General features: G+C 41.7%; 1 protein-coding gene across 43 annotated transcripts in view; it reads left to right on the top strand.

The window, feature by feature from the left end:
- LOC122809254 (titin-like) overlaps positions 1 to 22,165 on the top strand; it is a 3,339,665-nt gene that overhangs the window by 1,856,610 nt on the left and 1,460,890 nt on the right. For all 43 annotated transcript variants that reach the window (XM_044080625.1, XM_044080596.1, XM_044080621.1 and 40 more), the window contains one exon: positions 663 to 698. In XM_044080625.1, coding sequence (XP_043936560.1) covers positions 663 to 698 — 36 coding nt within the window. The remainder of the gene's footprint in view (positions 1 to 662; positions 699 to 22,165) is intronic.

Here is a 22,165-nt window from a genome sequence, read left to right as displayed (position 1 = left end):
GTATAGCAGCAATGTCCTCTGGTATATTGTTTTTGCTAGTTGTCTCAAACAGCAGTGTATTGCCTACCTGGAAGTTATTCACAGACAGAACACAATGACTTGTTCTTTGCAACTGCATACTGTAGGTGCATTGAGTAGAAGAGGCAGCCTCAGTGCACAATTTAACAGACCTAGGAGGTGAGCAAAGTATGCTGTCTGGAAGTTGTGCTTCCAGTGCACAGAACTTTCAGTTCACTTGGGCAGTAAAAAGCAGTAATGCATGTGCCCTTAGTGAGCAGAGACAGTGCAGACATACCCTGTAGTACATGGCGTATGCTGTATGTACATGTATATGAATATGACACGTTGGCAAATTACTGTGCTGGTTGCATCCTTATTGTTTTAGCAGGCTGCATTAAACTATAACCTGTAAATCATTAGGACTGCAAATGAACAGCATTTCTGCATTGTTCTTCATAAGAACAGTAGAAGTGAAGGAAGCCTTGCATGTTATTCTTGTAGGTACTATAATTCTTGTATGCCTTCTGACTGGCAAAAGGCTTTTACGTAATGTTGATACATATAGTTTATAGTGTCTTGTGTTTGGTCATATGAAAGAGATTCATTTGGAGGATTAAGTTAGTCTTCTGTTTCATTTTCTCTCTCTGCTTTTTGCATTGTAGATACCACAACCCACAAGATCGGAAGACCCAGGAAGGGTAAGCTAATTCTAATAAAACACATGAAAGTAGCACATAAGCACTTAAAAGTATCTTGTTGTAGTGGTCTGTAAATTATTTGTTGCTAATTTTTTGAGCTTGCTTGTCACTGTCTTTCTACCACTAGTAGAGATTTAAAGGGTTTTAATGTCACCTGTTAGTTAAGGTGTTATTGTTTCCTAGCATGGCTAAAACAGATGGTCATTGCAGTGAAAAAAACACGTGTAGGAGGTTTGGGGACAACTTAATGTTTTTTGACAGAAAAAAATAAAAAACGTACTTCTCTTTTGGATACACTTTGGTTACAGCCTCTACACATTTTCATACCTGCACTCCATCTTCATGAATTTTACAACAGATTTAAAAGCAAAATGGTTGTGCTTCATATGATTTTGGTTTTCCCCGTCATCTTTTACATGGGTTGTCAGATCACATGTAAAACAGTGTGAATACCCTACCTTAACCAGTACATTTAACTGAGTTTTCACATCTATATACATACTATTGGAAATGTTTTGCAAAATTTGCTTGAATTTTTGCAGATGTCAGTGCTCTTCCTTATTAGTGTTTGAGAACGCATTATAACAAACAGCATGCATCTTCAAGAGACTGTCATCTTATATCTTCAAAGAATACTAGGATAAGTTAATGCAGTCTGGTTAATCAAAAACCTCTGCATAGTCTTAACATAAAGCTACATAATTAGAAGGATATTTTCTCATGTCATTTTCATTATTTTGAATCATAGTAAACAGTTACATGCTGTCAGAGGTAAAGTTATATACAAAAGGTGAATGAGAGCAGATTTTGTTTTGATAAGTACAGCTATAGTCTCTAGGAGCTTTTTCTCTTCAGGGACCTTTGTCTAGCAATGTCTTTTGGCTTTTCCCGGTTAGAGGTCACCATAGCAGATCACCAGTCCGCAGATTGTTTGGCATTGGTGTTTTTACAGTGTTGAGTTCCCAGCTGGCACCCAACCTTCACAGAAGGCACACATATACACACACGCACCTACGTGCATATCTTTAAAACTCACTCGACCCCAGGGAGGACATGCAGATTCTGCACAGAAGGCACTCTAGCCAAGAATCGAACTGGAGAACCTCTTGCTGTGACGTGACAGTGCTAACCACTGCACCACCGCGGGCCTGCAGGGAACCTAGTCTGTCTGTCAATCCTAAAAGTTAAATGCATTTCCTACGTTATTCCCTTTCTCCCCTGCAGCGTGGAACACTTCCACTTTCTCTGGCTTTTCAGCTAATCCATTCAGTTAAGATCAAAATAAACTTCAAGATCCACAATTTTCAGTTCTTGTTCTGCAGGGAACTTTGAGAACTGAAAATTGTAGATCGTGAAGTTTATTTTGATCTTAACTGAATGGATTAGCTGAAAAGCCAGAGAAGGTGCAAGTGTGTCAAGCTGCAGGGTCGAAAGAGAATAACGTATGTAATGCATTTGATTTTTGGGACTGACTGAGAATATAGTTATGCTGAAACAAACGTTACAAAAGTACCCTGAGCCAGGAAAAAAAAACATGTATGTCCTCCGTCTGTTCTTTACAAAGGTCCTTGGAAAACATATGTATGTGTATATATTTATTATTTTAACCACCACCACCCTTTGCTTTTCAACTGTTAGCCATCCCATTGTTTTTTTGTAGAGTGAGAGCTGATCATGGGAGGTTGTCATCTTTCCAGCCGTCATGGGTTTTCTGAGAACAACCCGGCAGTGTCACAAATACTGTCATTGTTTGCCAGAGATTTTTGTTGTACCCTAAGTGGATGGGACTACTTGATGTTAATTAGCTCCAGCCCTTTCTGTGCTGAATACAAGTGTGTGACGTGATTTTAGCACTATCCCCATCATCACATGTGCTGCATCGCAGATAGAAACACTACCATCTTTCCCAGGATAAACAAGCTGCTCTTTCCCACATGTTCCCTATCTGGCTATTCCAGTGCCTGAGTTACTAATTGAGTTTTTGTTATATGGGTCAAAATCAGGGCTATATCCTTCTGTCACAGAACTGGGGTATACGAGCCTTCCGGGCATTTTGTAGCATCTTTCATGGCTTCTTCTGACACTGTCTGCAATAATTGTACCATTATGGAAGCAATTGGAAGAGCGTATGACATGGTATTGGGGTCAGGAGCAGGGAAAGAATTTTGAATTGCTGAAACAGATTGCTACCAGAATACCTTCTCTGAAATATTTGACGTAAATAAGTCGGTTACACTACAGGTTGATGTCAGTAAAAATGTTATTGGTGCTGTTGTACAAGAAAAAAAAAAATGTTTGTCTGATGTTCAGGAGTGCTTCCAGAAAAGATGTTCAGGTAAAATAAGAACTGCTAGCAATTGTGTGTGACTCTCAGAAGTTCCATCAGTGTACTTATGGAAAAAGGTGCACATGGCCATAAGAAAGTAGAGCAGATTTAAGAAGTCATTCCTTAAAACACTGCCAAGTTTGCAAAAGTATTGTGTTTCCAGAGAAAATACAAGCCAAGAAGTCAGATAAAAATAGCAGATAATGATTTATTCATACTTGAAGTAAAAAAAAGTCTTCAAAGAAGGAAAGTGAAAGGTAACAGAGTTAATTTGCAGTTTTCCATGACATAAAAGTAGCTTTAGGAGTTTCACAGGTGTACTGAGGAAGATCCAGAAATGAAACTGGTAAAACAAATTTCTTTGCAGGGTTGGCAAGAGTAGAAGAGTGACATTTAGAAAGGAAATTAATCCTTTTCACTTAAAAATGTGGTTACCATATAGTACATTTATTGTTTAAAGCAAGCAAGTTCCACGTCAGTCAAGAAAAGAAGTGTTGGGTAGAATATAGGAGTCTCTCGTTTGATAATAGTCAGTTATAAGGAAAGAGCAAGTTATATGTCGTTTTGTCCAGGAATGTCTGTACAGATGGACCAAGTAGATGTCCTTCCATATCACTGTTACATTATTTCTTACGCAAGAGATCTCCTGCCAAGGATAGCCCAATGTCTGGCCAGAATATCAAATCCTTTAGTATTTACAGGCACTGTATGTCACACGTATGCTCTCTGTGCAAGGGGTAGGGCAAAAGGTGACATTGTATGCACACACTTCAAAACTTCTTTGCTGCCAGTCCGACATCGGTCTAAACACATTTCTGATATGTTAGTTAGTGAGCGTTTTTTCATGCAAATGGGTTCTTTCTTAGCTTCCTCTTTTATTTTTAGTGTTGTTGATTTCATGTCATCTAGAAAGGGAAAATGTCAGTGTGGGAGTTAGATTAGTTGAGTGTATGGAGGCTTGACAAAAGCTCTAGCCGGAAGAACAAGAATTTAAAAAAAAAGATAACCTGGTTGCCTGCCTTTTTTTTTTCTTTTCAGTGGGAGTTAGATTTCCCATAAATATTGTCACAACCAGAGGCTGTTCTGTATGGGTACTTCCAATGGTCATATACAGCGTTTGTCCCCAAGACCCTATGTAGTCACCTCTCTTCCTTGTCTATTTACATTGAAAACCAACATCTTAAGCTGTTGGCTCTGGGTGCTGTGGTGGAGTCCTCCCATCACGAGGGTCAGTTAGCCAAGAAGAAAGACAAAAAGCTTAGGTCTGATACAGCTGCTGTACAGTATCCCTCAGATGTCTCTCTCAAGGCTACTGAAAGCCCAGAGGTTCGTTCAATCATTGCTTTGGATTCCTCTACCTCAACCCCGTCAGGGACTGGCATGAATCCAACTTCTCCAGATGTCTGTTCTGGATGTTGAGGAGGAACCTCAGCTGATTATGTCTGAGGGACCAGGTGGCTTCCGCAGATCTTGGCGAGGGAGGAGATTCCTACTATGCTTATTGTGTGTCAACAACGGTCCCACCCTCCTAGTGTTTTTTTGTGTGGTCTTCCTACTGAAAAAAAAAAAAGCATATTTCCTCTGCAGTTACGGATCCCCAACAAAAACAGCAGGATTTTACTCGGGGGGGGGGGGGGTCGTTTAACACTTTAATGGTTTAAATTCACCTCAAGGGGTCTCTAGCTCTGCCAGCTCCCACCCTGGTCCTCCACTCCTCTTAAAAGTCCTATGGAGGAGGATTTCTCTGATTAGTATCAGGATTCGGGGAAGAGTCATTAGCCTACTCTTCTCAAATCCCTTCTCCCGTGGACTAAGGTTCCGAGGAAGCTGATTTTATTAGTCCAGATTCCACTTCATAGGAACTGTCCTTTGAGGACACTATTTCCTGTGTGACGGAATGTTTATATGGGGTTGTTCTTTGCTTTCTGATATCCAGTATAGGTATTCTGAGTGCCTCCAGCTGGAGTATTTCAAACCTTCTGCTGTTCCTCCAGTTTTAGCTGCCCTCTTGGATACTTTTTCATCATCTTCTGTGCCCCCCCCCCCCAGCTCCGAAGAAATTTGACAGACTTTGCAAGATGCCTGATGATTGCGAATTTCTGCATAAATGCTCTTCCACTGATCCTTCTATGCTGTCTGTCTCTTCTGACAAAACCCTCCAAGCTGTTGCCCTCTGCTAAGCTGCTTTCTTCAGATAAGGATAGAAGTACTATGACTAGGCTGGGTAAAAGGTCTATACTGCTGCCACCCTGTCTTTTAGGGTGATTAATTACCAGACTGATATGACCAGGTATGTTTTAGCCTTCCTCTGTCAGGTTTCTCAGGTGATTTCTGCTCTTTCTGATTCTGAGGGGAAGGCTTCTGCCTTTTTCTCGCTGAGTTCTACCTCTAAAGTTGCCCATCACTCTGTTAAATGCAGTTATGATTGTAGCTGATGCTTATTCCAGGAATGCTGTATTTGTTTTGGTTATGAGGTGTTACTCTTTGCTTTGTCTTCAGGGTGCTGGATGATAAGCCAAATTATTGGATGCTGCTCTGGATAATAAAAATCTTTTTGGTGCTGTTGCTGCTGAGCTTTTTAAATTTCTTCAGAATAAGGGCAAAGCCTTACAGGAGTTGAAACATATTTTTGTTTCTCTTATTCCTAAGTTTCACAGGAATTATCCTTCCAAATCTGCTTTTGTTTGCAAACAGTCACATCCTCCGCCCAAGGGTAAAAAGGATTATAGATGTGTACCTCCTGCTAAATCTGTGCAGACTCCTATTTCCCAGAAACCTTCTTTTCAGGACAAGCCAGATTCTATCTGAATTTGCTTCTCTTTTCACACTGCCATGTTCCATTGTCCATTTGTCTTTTGCTGTCCCTTCCAAATTAGTTAAGGATCACAACAGACTTTTGGGTTCTGTCTATTATCCGCTAGGGGTATTTCATGGTTTGGAGATGTCTTCCTCCCTTTCTAGGCATCCCTCAACCTCCTCAAGAACAGTTTACTCTCTTCCCAGAGAGGTGCTTTATTCCCTCTTTACTCAGGGCACCATTCATGCTGTGGCCCTTGCCCAGAAAGGGAGGGAGGGTTTTTATTCCAAAATGTTTCTGCTTCCCAGAAAGTAGGGCACCTGGAGGCAAATTCGGGACCTTTCTCGGCTCAGCACCTTTTTCAAGGTACCCTCCTTTCGGATGTTGTCTCTTCAGACTTTTTTCTCTTCTTCCCCTGGCCTTTCTGGTGTCTTTGTATGTCAAGGAGGCCTACCTTCATATTGCCATCCACCCCCTTTTCAGGAAATGTTTGCATTTCTTCCTTACATTTTCAGTTCTCTGCTTTGCCCTTTGACCTCTTTACTGCTCTAGGGGTATTCACTAAATGCGTCGCTCTTGTCATTACTTTTTACAGGACAGGAGGGATTTAGTTATTTCGTTATCTGGACAATCTGCTCATTCAAGTTTCATCCCCCGAGGCTCTGCTTCAGGATCTCAAGTTTGCTATTTCCCTGCTGCAGAGTATGGGGTACCCCATAAACTTTCAAAAATCAGTCTTGCCTCATTCTCAGGATTATGTGTTCCTTGTTGCAGGATCCAGACCATCCCCATGCTGGCATCTCTGCCTGTCCCAAAGGGCCTGTCTCTGACTTTTTTCCAGTCTCTTCTTCCTCTGAATTTGGCCATGGCCAGGGACTTTCTCAGTGTCTATTTTCTCTTGTGCTTTATGCCTACATGACTTACCACACTTCTCCAGCTGTCTTTCATCTGCATTTCCCTTCCTCTTTTTATACTTCTATGTTTTTCCTTTATTTATATACCATATTATGTATCTCTTCTTTCATAGTCTACAGTAAATCACCCTTATAACAGTTTAAATCCTTCTCAGTTATTGCCCAGTTTAGCATAATTTAGAATTGCTTTCCAGCTACTTCCTCTGCCTCCCACTATCCTTACAGTATTTGCTGCCTTTCATATTTACTAGTCTTTCTTACTGCTGTTTGCCACAGTTCCTGCTGAACAACAGAGAATGTATTACCAGTACTTGGCTCCATGTAAATGTCCCCTTATGGTAGTCTTCCAAACTAAAATATATCCCTTTGCTGAATAAACATTCTTATATACAGAAGTTAGTTTACCTTCAGACATTTTCCTCCTCCACTCTTCCGTCTTTATCGTTAAGACCCTTTGTCCTAGCAGCCACATTCCTTTTTATTCTAAATATTTATACTAAATTCATTTCTGGTCCATCTTAACCTCGCTGCTCATGCATCAATTGCAGGAAAAAAAATCACAAATGGACATTGCCAGCATCTGAATGGACTAACCTTGAGCTCTTGTTAAACCAGTGTTATGCCATTACTGAATCGTGGTTGAAAGGCCGATACTAGATTTTCCATACAGTTTCCAATTCCTTTCACTTTAATTTTACATTAATTGGACTGAAAAATGTAAAAGAAGGCGGCACAGTTATGATTTTTAAGTCTTCCAAAATAACACCAATCCTAATAGCGAGTGGTAACACCAGCAGTGACAAAAGCCCAGAATGGGCTCCGCTCTAATTTATACTCAATGGCCACACAAAAGTACTACTTGCCACTGTCTGCATCAGAACACTGGCCATGTTGACTGCTGTACAAAATATGCTTCTTAATATATTCAGTACTGCTAAAGATCACAAAATAGTTATTCTGTCAGATTTTAACTTAGTCTGGTATCTTCTGGATCTAGGCCCAACATAAATTAGAAAACATCCTCCATTATTGACCTCATTGTTACAGATATCTCTGATAAACTTCATCACTTATCTATGCAACCCTCTCTCCACTTTCAATGACCAGTCTCCTTTGTTCTCCCACTGGGCATTTAAGGCACCTAAACTTCAGCCCCTGCAAAAAGTCATACCTACTGGACATTTAAGACATCTAAACTTCTGAATCTCCTTCAGCATTATTAGGCATGATCTAGAACATGTACTTGACCCCAACTCTGTGACTGCAGTGACCCCTTTTCTGTATTATCTACATTTTATAAACTTTTCCTCCTAAAACAGGTTAAATAAAAAATGCTGCTCCATAGTTAACCAGCAGTCTCATAAAGGAAATAAAAAATCCATGGAAGCTGTATAAAAGTTACTATAACAATATTACTGCATGAAACTACTTATTAAAAAGAAACACCTGATACAAAACCCACAAAGGCAAGGGTAATTGATAAAAAACAGACACCTGAATGACAGCAGATAAAGCCAATGTAAACTATTTTAGATCTGCTCAACTTTCCCACCTTGGTGTGCCCAAAGAATCCTGGATATCAGTAAAGCAGAATAGTTTCTGAAAAATTATATAAAAACTAAATTGTTCCTCAATACTCGACTCTAACCTCCTCAACAAATATAACAGAACTTATGTTCTGCCATTTCCAAGCTTTCCAGTCATTCTCACACTCAAGTGTCCTTATCCCAGATGCTCCCTTCTATGGTCTTATTGATAACCACACACTTCTATTTTAAAGTAATTTTCCTTAAAAACAGTGGTAATATTTCTTAACAAAGTAGAGTATGCCTACAATCCTCACTTCCATATCCTGCACTCTAGAATGCACTGAAGTGACAAATGGACAGGGAAACCTTTTTACAAATTAAGTTATGCCATTCAGGTTTTCATGTTTAAACAAGCACAAAGCTCCAGTTCTGAAGAAGTTTGTTTAGATGAAAGAGTTTAACTGGAGGGAATAAACTTGTGTTGCCTGTATTTTCAGTGGCTTTTTTACTCTGAATAGCTTAGTAAGTCTCTCACCTTTATCTTTAATTTTTCCTTAGTGGCTGGTATCATTCTACAGAGTTTTAAACACTGACTTATCACATCACTTTCTAAAGTTACACCTGCATCCTTGCCAAATGATTTCTGGCCCATAGTTAATATATGTCCCTAGTTAAAATTTTTGAGGAAAAATCATAATGGTTTTAGATCCATATATATAGCATTGTTACTGCTGTCCGACTCCCTGACAGAACAGAATATCTCCAATATGGATAAAGGTCTTTTCACAAAAGCTGTTTCAGAAAACATTAGTCAGCAGTGTTAGTCTTGAAATGCATTTATTAAAGCGTAGGTCCTGTGGATTTTCTGAGGTCTGTTTTTTGAGAAACCAACTAATTGAACTTTCATAGTGTCATCTGGCATCAGTTTCTCCATTTTTGGTGTCCTTTGAAAGGTGTACCACAGAGCTCTGTCCTTTGTCCTCTCCTCGTCTCTCTTTTTATTAACAACCTTCCTACTGACTTACCTCAGACTATCTTGCTACTCTCTACAGATGACAATATACTTACCAATTCCAAGGAGCTTGTATTTTCATGCTAGAAGTCCCTGCAGACATACTTCACTTTGCCAGGAACTGGCTTTCTTAAACTAGATTTTCATTTATTTATTTATTTATTTGCATTTGTTTACCTGGATGGTCCACTGGGCCAAAAAAGTGCCCATTTTCAATGGAGGGCCAGGGGCAAAAGTTCCACAATGATTTATACAAACAATAACAAATATATCATGTACAGCGAGAGATGACAATAAAGTAGGCTACTGATAATATTAACAAAGGCAATGAGGCAATACAGCCATAAATAAGACTGCCTACTTATACTACCAGTATAAGTAATAGTAGCAAAAGATTATTACTCAGGAAATAGGAAGGATTAAGGAGGTGTATAAGATGGAGAAGAAGTGAAGTGGAGGTAGTGGTGGGAAAAGAGGAAGAGGTCAAGTTCAGGAATGGGAGAAAGAAAGAGTTCAAGTTATGGAGTGTGAGGAACTGCCACAAGAGCATAGCCACTGTGAGGACAGGTGTTGTTTTAAGGATTTTTTTGAAGAGAGATGTGCTGCTGGTGGATCTTGGAGTTTGTGGGAGAGAGTTACATAATTTGGCAGTGGAGAAGGAGTGGAGTATTTGGCCAGCAGAGAGGGTTGGTTTGCTGACTTGCAAGAGCATTTGAGTCTCTGAGCGGAAGGGTCTGTTAGGGTGATATGGTTTAAATAGAGATGAAAGGGGCAGGGCAGCTGGTAGGGTTGAGTATTAGTTTATGGGCTGTTGTTGGTTGTATGTATGTGAGATGGTGGGGAAGTTCTAGCCAGTTTAGTATGTGGAGCGAGGCATGGTGGTGGGCTGAATTTTTTTTCATTTGTGACATTTCGCAATTTTGTTATAGCAAGTATTTAGCTTGGATTTTAGACTGGCATGTCATGTATGTTATTAAAGAGCGGAACACCATAGAGTAGAGATGGGAGCAGGAAGGAGGTGGCAAGTGACAGTTTTGAGGGGAAGGTGAGGAATGTTTTGTGGTGGTGTAGCATGCGCAAATTTTGGTGAGCTTTTTTATATTGTTGTGAATATGCAAGTCAAAGGATAGGTCTTCATCTATAGTGACTCCTAATATCTTGGTATGTGTGACAGTCTCAATAGTAGTGTTATCCTGGGAGATTATGGATAAAGAGTCTTTAATTATAGTAGTGATTTTGTTAGGGGTGAATAGCATAAGTTTGTTTTTTTTAGGATTTAGGGCAAGATGGTTGTTAGTCAACCATATTTCAGTGGAAGTGAGTGCTGACTGAGTAAGTTTGAGGAGTTCAGGAGGAGAGTTGGCACTGCAGATAATCGTGGAGTCATCTGCGTACTGAATGACTGTGCCTTGAGAGAGAGTAGAGTGGAAATTTGTAAATTGTTGATGAAAATGCTGAATAACAAAGGCCCTAGGATGGATCCCTGGGGAACACCAGTAGTAGTATTGAGGAATGGAGAGAGAGAAAGAGGGAGTGTAGCCATTTTGTAACTTGTCTGCCTATGAGGTGGTTGGAAAACCAGAGAAAGGTGGAGGGGGACAATCCTAAGTTGGTGAGTTTACTAAGGAGAAGTGGGTGGGATATAGTATCAAAGGATTTGGAAAGCCCTAGAAATAGGGAGGAGACTAGCTTCCCGGCATCCTGGGCTTGATATACAGAAGGATTTTAGAGCTGTAGTGGTGCAATGGCTGGGTCTGAAGCCATGCTGGGTTACTGATAGTAGGTCATTGACTAGAAGATATTTAAGGAATTGGGTGTGGATACATTTTTTGAGGATCTCTGAAATAGGGGATAGGATGGCAATGGGTCGGAAGTTGAAGATATCAGTGTTGTTTCCGCCTTTATGTAGTTGAAGGATGAAAGCTTTTTTCCAAATGGTGTGAACATAGGACTCTTGAATGGTTCGATTAAGAAGTAGGCTGTGGGTGTGCTGTGGAGTTTGCTGCTATTTGAAGGAATGCTGGGGCAGGCCATCAGGGGCATTGATGTATGGCTTTAATTTCAGAAGCAGTTTCTTTACTGTGGTAGTGGAGATAAATGCAAGTGAGAAGTTATGTAAATGGGGGGGGGGCATTATTAGTCTGGTCAGATGGGGTAGGTTGATTATGAGGGAAATTGGTGGTGAGGTTTAGATATAGTGTTTATAAAACATGAGTTGATGAGGGTGGTTATTTCATTGGGGTTTTTTTCTGGATTGGGACAGGGATTACTGTTGGATCCTGGGTGGAGAAGGTTGTTTATTGAGCTTCAGAACTGCTTGGGTTTAGTTTGTGTTGGTTTTGTAGAGTGTGCTAGTGTTCGTTTTTGTCCTTAGTAATTAGGTGCTTTGCTTAGTTGCAAAGTTGTTTATAGTATATAAGATCCGAGTTATTTTTGTGTTTTTTCCAATGCTTTCAAGCTTTGTCTCTGGTGGCCGTATTCTGTTTAGTAGTTCTAGAGAGCCATGGCACGTGTTTAGGCTTTACTTTTTTTTTTGTTGGGGGGCGGGTGCTAGCCTGTTTAGGATACTTAGGAATATAGAGTTAAAAAATTCAACTGCTTTGTCTAGGGGAAATGTTTTTAGGGGAGCCCAGTTAAAGCTGTTAAGAGTGTTGTTAAAGAATGAAGGGCAGAAGTTGGATAGATTTCCTAACATGTTTGTATAGATGCCTGTTTAATGGTGTTGAAGTGCTACATATAATATAGGCCGGTAAGTGGTCGCTGATACTGTTTGGGAGAGTTCCTGTGGTGGAGATTTTGTTGGGGTCAGAGACCATGATCTAATCTAAGATTGTTCCATGGTTGCAATTTTTATTGGGTCTGGTAACATCAGTCACAAGATGGCTGTAGTTGAATAGGTTTATGCTAAAGAGGGAGTGATGTTGTGATAAGTCTAACCAATTAATATTAACACCACAAAGAATTATAGTTTCTGTGGTTATATTGCTGGATGTCCAAGCTAGGATATCCTCTAATATGGGAATGTTATTGCCAGCGGGAATGTACAGGGCAATGTTACAGAGGTTTTTGTATTAATTTATATTTAGGAAGCTTATTAAGAGTTTGGCAGTAGAGAAATTTGGTAAAGGTGAATTGTATAGAACTATATTGAAGCTGTTTGGATAGATTAGAGCTACTCCACCACCTTTTTTGCAGGCCTATCTAAGCATAGGCATGCAAAACCAGGGGAAAGGAATTCATAGTTTTTAATGTAAGGTTTAAGCCAGGTTTTTGTGGCAACAATAATGTCTGGTTTGTTATGTGCTATCCAGGCATGGAAATGAGGGACTTTATTTTGAATACTTTGAAGGTTGATTGTTGTATTTAAAGATTTGAGGGAGCTGTGTGGGTTTGGGGATGAAGTTGGGGGGGGCAAGATTGGGATGGATATCTCTGCATAAGTTTAGTTTAGAGAGCTTATGTTGGAGAGTAGAGAGTTCTAGCTTTTTTCTTAGGCTGCGGTATGGGTGGGTTGGCGGGTGTGAGTTGAGTTTACAGTTTTAGGGGGAGCAGTTTTGGTTTAAAGCAAAGAATGCAGTCTGTTAAGTATAGGTTGGGTGAGATGTCATGGTAGATATTGGAGGTTAAATTATGGGTAGAGGTTGTAGAGGTGGGTTTCTGGTAGAAGTCTATAAGTTGGAGTATGGTAAGTTGTAGTAGGAAGGTTAAAGGTAACAGGAGTGTGAGGGGTATAAGAGTATGTCCAAGTGGCATAGTGTTATACTAGGTAGAAGTGTTGGAAGAGTTTTGTAGGTTATTGGGTGAGGGGTACTAAAGGGAGTGTAAGATGTAGAATAGGTGGAGGAGGAGGCTGAGAGTAAATGGAGGTAATAGGAATAACTAATGGTGGCAGTAGGTTACAAAGGAAGTGTGTGTGGTGGATGTGATAGGCTGGGAGGTAATGAGCGGGTGGTGGTAAGGTGAAAATAAATGTAATTGAACGGGGTGGGTGGGAATGGGGGTAGGGTAGAGGACCAGGGTGAGCCCAAGTGCAGCAAGGGCGAATGAAGCGGGGTAGAACCAAATTGCACACCCGGCGAGAAAAGAAAAAAACAGGGAAAAACTGGAGAGAGCTGTAATTGAGGTAAGTTGCAGGGGGTAGTTTTAGAAAGTATAACTACATGGGAAGAGTCCTACTGCAGCAAGCACAATGTTCTTGGGTGGCTAGAATAATGGGGGTGCTAGTGGCCCTGGGGAGCTGGCAGGTAGAGAGCTGCATTCTGCAGCAGTAAACACAGGGCTAAATTTAGGGGAGAAAATATTTATGTAGGGAATGGGAGAACAGAGGAAGTAAACCTTTTAATAGGGAGGTAGATAGGTTGGGGGTGGGACTAATAAAGGAAGCAAGCTATCAGAAGGAGGCTATTGAGTTAGGACCCAGGCTGTGTGCACACCAATGTAAGGACAGTTAAATTACATACAGTTATAAGGAGCCTTGCACAAACTTCCAAAATTAAAAGCTTCTTTGTACTAAGAAGGGTTGTAATGGTTCCTTTGTAAGAGCACCTACACTAAAAGCTGGATGAAGCAGTCCCTTGCAGGTAGAGTATTATGTGGCATCTTGCACGAACTGTCTTGCAGTGCAGTCCTCATAAGAATATTCAGAGTGAGGGAGGGGACACAGTGCAGAAACACGGGTAAAAGCAGCAAGTGAACTGAAAGAGAGGTTGAGCGAAGAGATATTAGAGTGCAGTACACCAATTCACAAAAATCTGATAACATGTTCTGTGCAGCAAAAAAATCTGCAGTGAATCCCCATCTATCATAACCATCCCAATGTCTCTCATCTTCTTAAAGTAAAAGAACAAAGATAGCTTGGTGTTCCTTATTGACCAGACTTTCTCTGTACCCACACTGAAAATCAATCACAAAAGGTACAACATTAACTTGAATGGTTCTGCTATGAAACACCTGAAAGTCTATGCTCCAAAAAAAGGGGGAGGGACCTTTTATGCAGGGGAGAAAGCCCCCCTGCACCCCCAGAATGTATATATAACAACTCCACAGTCGCACCAACTTGAAGGAAGAAATTGGAAACCGCACTAGCAAATGGGAAAAGCATTTGGTTTTATTCTTTTGTCTTTTTTTCTGTGAGTTACTGACACTCAAGCATGTGTACAGAAGCCCTTAGAATAGCTTGCAAGATCTTTAAACATTTAACTTCAAAAGCCAGAGGTGCTATTGTGCTAAATGTCCTGATGTTGAGGTTCGAATATGGTCATACTCATGTACTCTACACACCTCTATACTCTAAAAACATCCTTAGGTTTGTTTATCTTGCTCAAAAAGATGAATATCCTTGTACAAAAAGTTCAGAAGGCAAACTGGCCCTCATGAACTGCAACAGCCTCTGTCCTTTGCAGCTCATGTACTTACAGGGCCTAACTTTACACAACTTATGATCTTAAATAATGCATAACTCGAGTCCATCCCTCCTCCTATCCTCTCTGCACCCATTGTACCAATCACAATGCTGACCTGCTCCATATTTCTTGGAATTGCAAATGCTCTTATAGGCTCTGGTGCTCCCTTAGAGTACAATAGGAAAAAATGGATATGAGAAAACGACTTTGTCTTGGAAATTCGCAGTATTACATATCCATTCTACAGGATTATCCAGACTTCAGACTTGTATGTTAATAACACTCTTTTCCCTTGTCAAACTTTATATCACCCTTAACTGTAAGGATAGATCTTTACTCACTTGGGATGGATGTGTAAACAACTTGCTACCAAACACTTACTTGCTGAAATAACCCAAAGACTTAGTGCACACTTTACTGAATATTGGGATACTTTATTTGCTATCCTTCTAGCCTAATCGCTGTCAACTTATTTATTTTGTTGGAAATAAGGTATATCTGTAAGTAGTTATTTGTTGTATATAAGACTCTATTACTTTCATTGTTTTGGTTGTGCATTGTCTGTTACCATTTTGTATTGCATTATTAAAAATTGTTAATAAAAAAATTTAAAAATGTTACCATAAATCTAAATATAAAAGAAGTGAGACACCACAGTGTCAATCAAAAGGGAAACGGTAAATTGCTGCTGTTTTTTTGAATTTTTAGCCATTGGTGCACTCTTGTTTCCTTTTTGCAAAAGGGATTTATTTAATATCCAACATAACATATTGATGAAAATTATTGCTTGATTGAAACTGATTGACAATTAAGCTACATACAATGACAGTTTTATATATTTTTAGTTAGTCATACCTTCATACCTATCTGGAAGGACTGTGACCAGTAAAACAAATCTGTTCTTTTTTTGAAGAAATGTTGGGTGATGTCGTTTTTGTTTATGGTGAATTGTATGAGAACTTTGCAGTTTTTCCCGGTGATGAAAAATTGTCCTTTTGATTTAACAGGCAGGTTGTGTAATATTAAATAAACCTTGCAATAAATACATAATATGATAGGATGCATATCAAACTGTGTAGAAGTCTGTACTACAAATGTGTCTTAGAAATCACATATTGTTATTATTTTGCACAATCTGTAAACCAGACTGTGTAGTAGTTTTACACAACAAATTGAACAAAATAAATGCTTGGTATCGGTGCTGAGGCTGTTTATAGGATGGATATTTTTATATGTTTAAGTTCAACACAATGGCTTTATTAAAGCAGCATTCTTTGCATTATTAAAGTAAAACTTTTTAAATAAATAATATGGTGATGTTCATCGTGTTACCCTGCTGCAGTCATCACACTTGGGGTTATCCTGTCTTCAGGCGGTCCCGCAGTCGGCCGGAATTCCAAAGTCTTGGTTCGGAATCGGTTGCTGTCACCTCTTCCCTGACGTCAGTGCGCCAGGGGTATATATAATGCAACCGACGCCATTCTCTTCAGTCTTTCTTGCCGTGCGGTGCCCGAAGCAGAAGCAGTTCGCAAGTGCCAGTCGGCCGACTCCTGAGATTTTTGAATTCGAATTTCAGACCGAAGTCTTCTCTAAAGCTAAATACCCCGTTGGGGAAACTTTTCTTGCCTCAGACCGATGTCAGAAAAAGTTAACAATTGTATTTCTTGTGGGAAGCAAATACCTCATAAGGATTTTCAATCTTATTGCATACCTTGCCTAGGCCCAGACCACGACGTCACTTCTTGTTGGTTTTGTGCTAGGTTTAATAAGCGTACTATTAAAGACGCTTTGATTTCGCATGTCACTACTTCGGTAGGAAATTTAACTACAGCATGCCGTCGGAGCAACCGACTACCGGCGTGCACAAAAAACGCAGGGATAAGGACAGACAGCCCAGGCCTAAACCAGATTCCGAGGCCTCGGCAGATCCGGTCTCCGGTCCTCAGTGAGGCTCCGACGCAGCCCCTGACTACCGCAGATCTGGAACCTGAGACCGCTACGGAAATTTTGACGGAATGTACCAGGCCTACGCAGCCTTTTACTTCAGGCCCTTCTGACGACTTTGCTACAAAAGACGTCGGTGCTAAACGCCATCCCTTTCTGAAGGCGTTTTTTGACCGACGACTCTCACCATTAGAACGTTTTCTAAGTCAAAGACTCCTTCTAAATCTAAAAGGACTGCACTTCAGTCTCCTGTTCAAGGCCCCATGCCTAGGAAACAGATGCTCAAAATGGCTGAAGATTTGATTTCTTTAATCAGGGGTTCCCAGTCCCCTCCTGACAAAAGGCCTAGACAAGAGGAAGATTTTGCATCCTCTGAGCAATTGTCCATTTCTTCAGACTCCTCTGAGGACCAAGGCTGCTACTTCTCTCCTTATGAAGATTCTGATGCTGAGGACACTATTCCCTCAGCTTCTCCTCCTGAAGACTACTCCTTTGGGGAAACGTTACACACTATGAGGGAACATTTTCACTGGGAAGGTCAGGACTACTCTGATTCAAAGAAAAGGCTCAGAGAGTTTCTTTTACTCCCCCAACACAGACCACTTGCCATTCCACCAGTATTGAACATTGTGGATGATGTCTATTTAGAATCCAGTTTCAACCCAGACTCTCTACCTCCTGCTCCGGCTAAGCCTGACAGATACTACAGAGTGCCCGATTCCCACAAATTTCTTTACAAAAGCCCTGTAGCTGACCCAGAAACTATCTCCCAGGGTCCCACGGGGGCTAAGGCTTCTATGGCTAAAAACCCAGTGCCTTCTGAGAGGGACTCCAGAGCACTAGACAGGTGGGGGAAAAAGGTTTACACCTCAGCCACACTAGCTATGAGGGCACTGAATTGTCAATTTCACATACTTAAGTATCAGCAATTTCTAATCTCTCAGTTAAAGCAAAGAATAACCACTCTCCCTCAACAATCTGAATTGAAAGAAGTACAGGATCTGTTGCACGCCACTGAGCAGGTGGGCAAACATACCTTACAATGTGGGTTTGATTCTTTGGAGGCCTCCTGCAGAGCAGCTGTCACTGGGTCTGTTATATGTAGGCATAATTGGTTAAAGGAACAAACTCTGCCTGATCATGTTAAAGCAAAACTACTAGATGCTCCCTTACAGTAGGATGTTCTTTTTTGGAGTTAAAGCGGAAGAAGTTTTAAAGAAAATGGAAGATAAGGCAAAATCTATACAGATAGTCAAAGATTTCCTACAAGTACAACCCCCTCGCTTCAGCAGAAACTGGCCAACAAAAAATTGGTCCTTTCCAGCCACTGACAGACCACAGAGGGGTAAATACAGACGCCCAAGGGGCAGAGGACAACCACAAGCCCAGTATAAACCTCGCCAATGGGGCACTACCACACAGAAGGGAGGAGAAGACAGATCTCAATCCACCAGAAGGCAAACTCAATGACTTGCACCTCATCTGGCCAAGCAATACTCTCTTGGCAGCCTCCTTGGGGGGAAAACTCGCACTTTTTGCAGAAAACTGGCACATTGTCACAAAGGACAAATGGGTCCTAGACATAATTTTACGAGGATACAGATTCCACTTTCACACCTTGCCAATGAAAAGAGGAATGCCAAACCTGCCACAAAATCAATGGGCAGAGGCACAAAAGCAAATTACAGCTCTCTTAGACATGAGAGCCATTCAACTGGTGCCTACTCGAGAGCAAGGCCAAGGATTTTACTCAAGACTTTTTCTAGTGCCCAGAAAGGACAATGCCTGGAGACCAATTCTGGACCTTTCAATTCTAAACACTTACAAGTACCCAAATTCAAGATGCTAATACTACAGCAGCTACTTCCCATGTTGGGCAAGGAAGCATGGCTAGTAACGTTGGATCTCAAGGAGGCATACCTGCATGTCCCTATCAGACAAAGTTGCAGAAGATTCCTCCGTTTCATTGCAGGTTCAACCCATTACCAATTCTCTGCACTGCCATTTGGCTTATCTACTGCGCCCAGAGTTTTCACAAAATGCCTGGCACCAGTAATTGCATACTGCAGACAAAGAGGAATTCAAATATATCCATACCTGGACGACTGCCTCATCCAAGCAGAAAGCAAAGACATTCTCTTATATCATCTGGCCTTTGTAAAACATCTACTAAACTGCCTGGGGTACACAGTAAACGAAAAGAAATCAAAACTAGTACCCTCACAAAAAATGACATTCCTGGGTGCCAGCTTGAATACAACGGCCCAGAAGGCTTATCTTACCCCAGACAAGCAACTACAACTGACTCAATATTTCAAGACAATGGCAACAAAGACCCAATTAACTGCAAGAAAAAATCTGCAGGCTTTGGGCTTCATGGCATCTTGCATACTAATAATACCATTTGCAAAGCTGCATATGAGGAAATTACAATGGTACCTAAAAAGTGTATGGTCTCATCACAGCCACAACTTGGACACAATGATATCTCTCATTCCCTGCCTACAACAGGAATTTCTGTGATGGTCACAGGCGAGTCACCTCAACAAGGGTCAGCCTTTCACTTTGCCCCCAGCCAGGCAAACAGTCACAACAGATGCTTCAGACTACGCCTGGGGGGCACACATGGCAGGACAATGCATTCAAGGCCTATGCACTGCAGAACAAGGAAAACTGCACATAAATCAAAAAGAGATGCTAGCTGTACAGAAAGCTCTGACAGCCTTCAAGGATCTATTACATCCAGGACAACTTGCAATAAAGATGGACAACACCACAGTAATGTGGTACATAAACAAACAAGGGGGCACACATTCCTACCCTCTATGCAGGCAAGCAGTGATCTTATGGAACACAGCTCTGGCCTACCAAGTCCAGTTACAAGCTCAATTCCTGCCAGGACAGAAGAACACATTGGCAGACGACCTCATCAGAAACATCAAAGATCCCCACGAGTGGAAACTAGATCCGCAAATATTTACAATGATAACTCAAAAATGGGACCTTCCAGACATAGACCTGTTTGCCAGTCATCAAAACTATCAACTGACAGAATTTTGTACAAGGACATTTCACCATCAAGCTTGGAAAGTGGATGCTCTCTCTTTCAGTTGGAAAACCCTGACAGTATATGCCTTCCCTCCATTGCCTCTCCTCACAAAGGTTCTTTTGAAAGTCAAAAAGGAGAGACCACGACTGATTCTTATAGTCCCAGACTGGCCACGCCAGCACTGGTATCCGCTATTGAAAAATATGGCCTTCAGCCCACCATGGATATTGCCTCAAATACCCCATTTTGCTCACACAACAAAACAGATTCTTCACAGCCAGCTCAAAACTTTAAATCTGGCTGCATGGCAAATCAACTAAACATCCAACCAGCTCCTCTTTCACAAGCAGTTCTGGATGTTATTCTGGAAGCCAGGAGGCCAAGCACCAGGAAGGCTTATTCGGACAAATGGAAAAGGTTTTGTGCCTGGAACCAAGCTAAAGGCCAAGACACAATTCAGCCTCACATTCTACAGTATTTAGCTGAGATGTTGCACAAAGGACTTTCCTTTTCCTCAATTAAAATCCATGCTTCAGCTATTTCAGCTCATTACAACATGGATCCACCTTTATTTTCACATCCTCTTCTAAGGCAGTTCCTCTGAGGGGCAAAAAACATTAGACCACCCAGGAGAGCTCCTACACCAACATGGGATCTCAACTTTGTTCTGGAAAAACTAACGCTACCTACCTTTGAACCAGCTTTCTCTGCAGATCTTCAGTTCCTATCATGGAAGACTGCCCTGCTCCTAGCAATAACTTCAGCTAGAAGAGTCTCAGAGCTACAGGCATTAATGGCAGTGGAACCTTTCCTCATTTTTCATCAAGACAGAGTTTCTCTACGAACTAATCTTTCCTTTATGCCTAAGGTGGTTTCCAGTGTAGCTTTAAATCAAACCATCCACTTACCACCTTCTTCCCCAATCCACAGAACAAAGGTGAGAGACTCCTGCATTCCTTGGACATTCACAGGCAGCTTCGTTACTACTTGGACAAAACTAAGGATGTTAAGTTGTTAATCTCGCCTTCATTCTTGCTTGATGGGTTTTTAGCCGATCCTCGGCTCCGACTCGGCACTTTGCTAAGCTCGAGAGTCACTTTTACCAGCTCGAGCCAGCCCCATATCCCATGATGCAAGGCGGTAAGTACCCAGATCTCGTTTGCCGCTTCGCTGATGAGGTCCTCCTTTTACCAGCTCCTGGTAAGTGTTTAAATTTAAACTGCTTTTAGCCCCTTTTCACTTTTAAACTATTTTTTCTTAGAAATCTTTCATTTTTAGTTAATTGTAAGCCCTTTTGACTAAAATTATCCTTCCTCCTTAATTTTTTTTGTTAGTCAGGCCTTCCTTCCCTCCCATCCCCCCCTTGTCAGGGTGTGTGTGTGTGAGGTTTTTACTGCTTATACTTTAATTTTAATTGTTTGTTTGGGACTGTGTGTGTTCTGTTTTTGTATCCACTATGTCCAAAGAGCAGAGGGTCTCAGGCTTTAAGAAGTGTGACTCGTGCTGTCAGAAGATGTCTCTGACAGACGGTCACACTTCTTGTTTATACTGCCTGGGACCTCTCCACCTGCAGGACTCCTGTGCAATATGTCATTCTTTTAGCCAGAGAGTCCTGCAGGAAAGGAGAAACAAACTTATTTTAAGCGGACTCCTTAAACCGGAGGGCTCCCCGGCCAAATCGGCTCTGGGAAAGCCTTCCAAGTCTAAGGCCCAGGCTTCTGTTCCAAAGCCTTCGGCCTTGGCTCCGACTATGTCGGAGTCGAGATCGGCTCCGGCTGGAGCCGATCCGACCTTGGCTAAACCTTCGGCACCGATGGCTATCTGTGCCGATACTTCTATGGTCACTTTGGTGTCGGTTCCGAGTACTGGCTCCGACTACCATGTGGCCCAGGCTTCGGTGTCGGCGCCGACCGGCTCCAACACCGCTATTTCGATGCATCTAGATCTTCACTCGGAGTCGAAAGTTATCGGCTCCGACTGGATCAGTGGGTTTGTCGGCTCCGATGGTTCCTTCGAGGAAGAGGTCCAGGTCCCCCTCTTTGGAACCGATTCTGTCGGCTCCGGCCTCACCTCTTCTTTCGGAACGGAGCCATCGGAGCCGATCATCTAGGTCGTCCAGGTTATCTGACCATGATTTAGAGAGGGTGGTAAGCAGATTATTAAAATCACAGGCACTGGCCCAGATGCTTCATAGTCCGTCTCAACAGACGACTATTAGTCCACACCCCCTTCAAGTTCCTCCTTTGACTCTACCACAGAGTTTGGAGATGGAGTCTACGGGAATAGCTACGGCTATGGCTGAGGGGCAGATACACCCTCCTTCTGCACCTTCAGCATCTACTCTTATCTCCTCCTCGAGACCTTCCTTGGAGGGATTCGGTGGTCGGGCTTCCCTGGTCTCCTCCGAGGGGGTGAGTGGCATCGGACCCTTGTCCGACCCCACTCTTCCCCTTGGAGCTTCGGCCTTGATGAGCTTGGCTCCTACATCTGCCTC

This window comes from Protopterus annectens, chromosome 8.part0 (assembly GCF_019279795.1).
Source record: "Protopterus annectens isolate FY-2018-M chromosome 8.part0, PAN1.0, whole genome shotgun sequence".
Lineage (NCBI taxonomy): Eukaryota > Metazoa > Chordata > Ceratodontiformes > Protopteridae > Protopterus > Protopterus annectens.
This window is presented reverse-complemented; position numbering and strand designations above follow the sequence as displayed.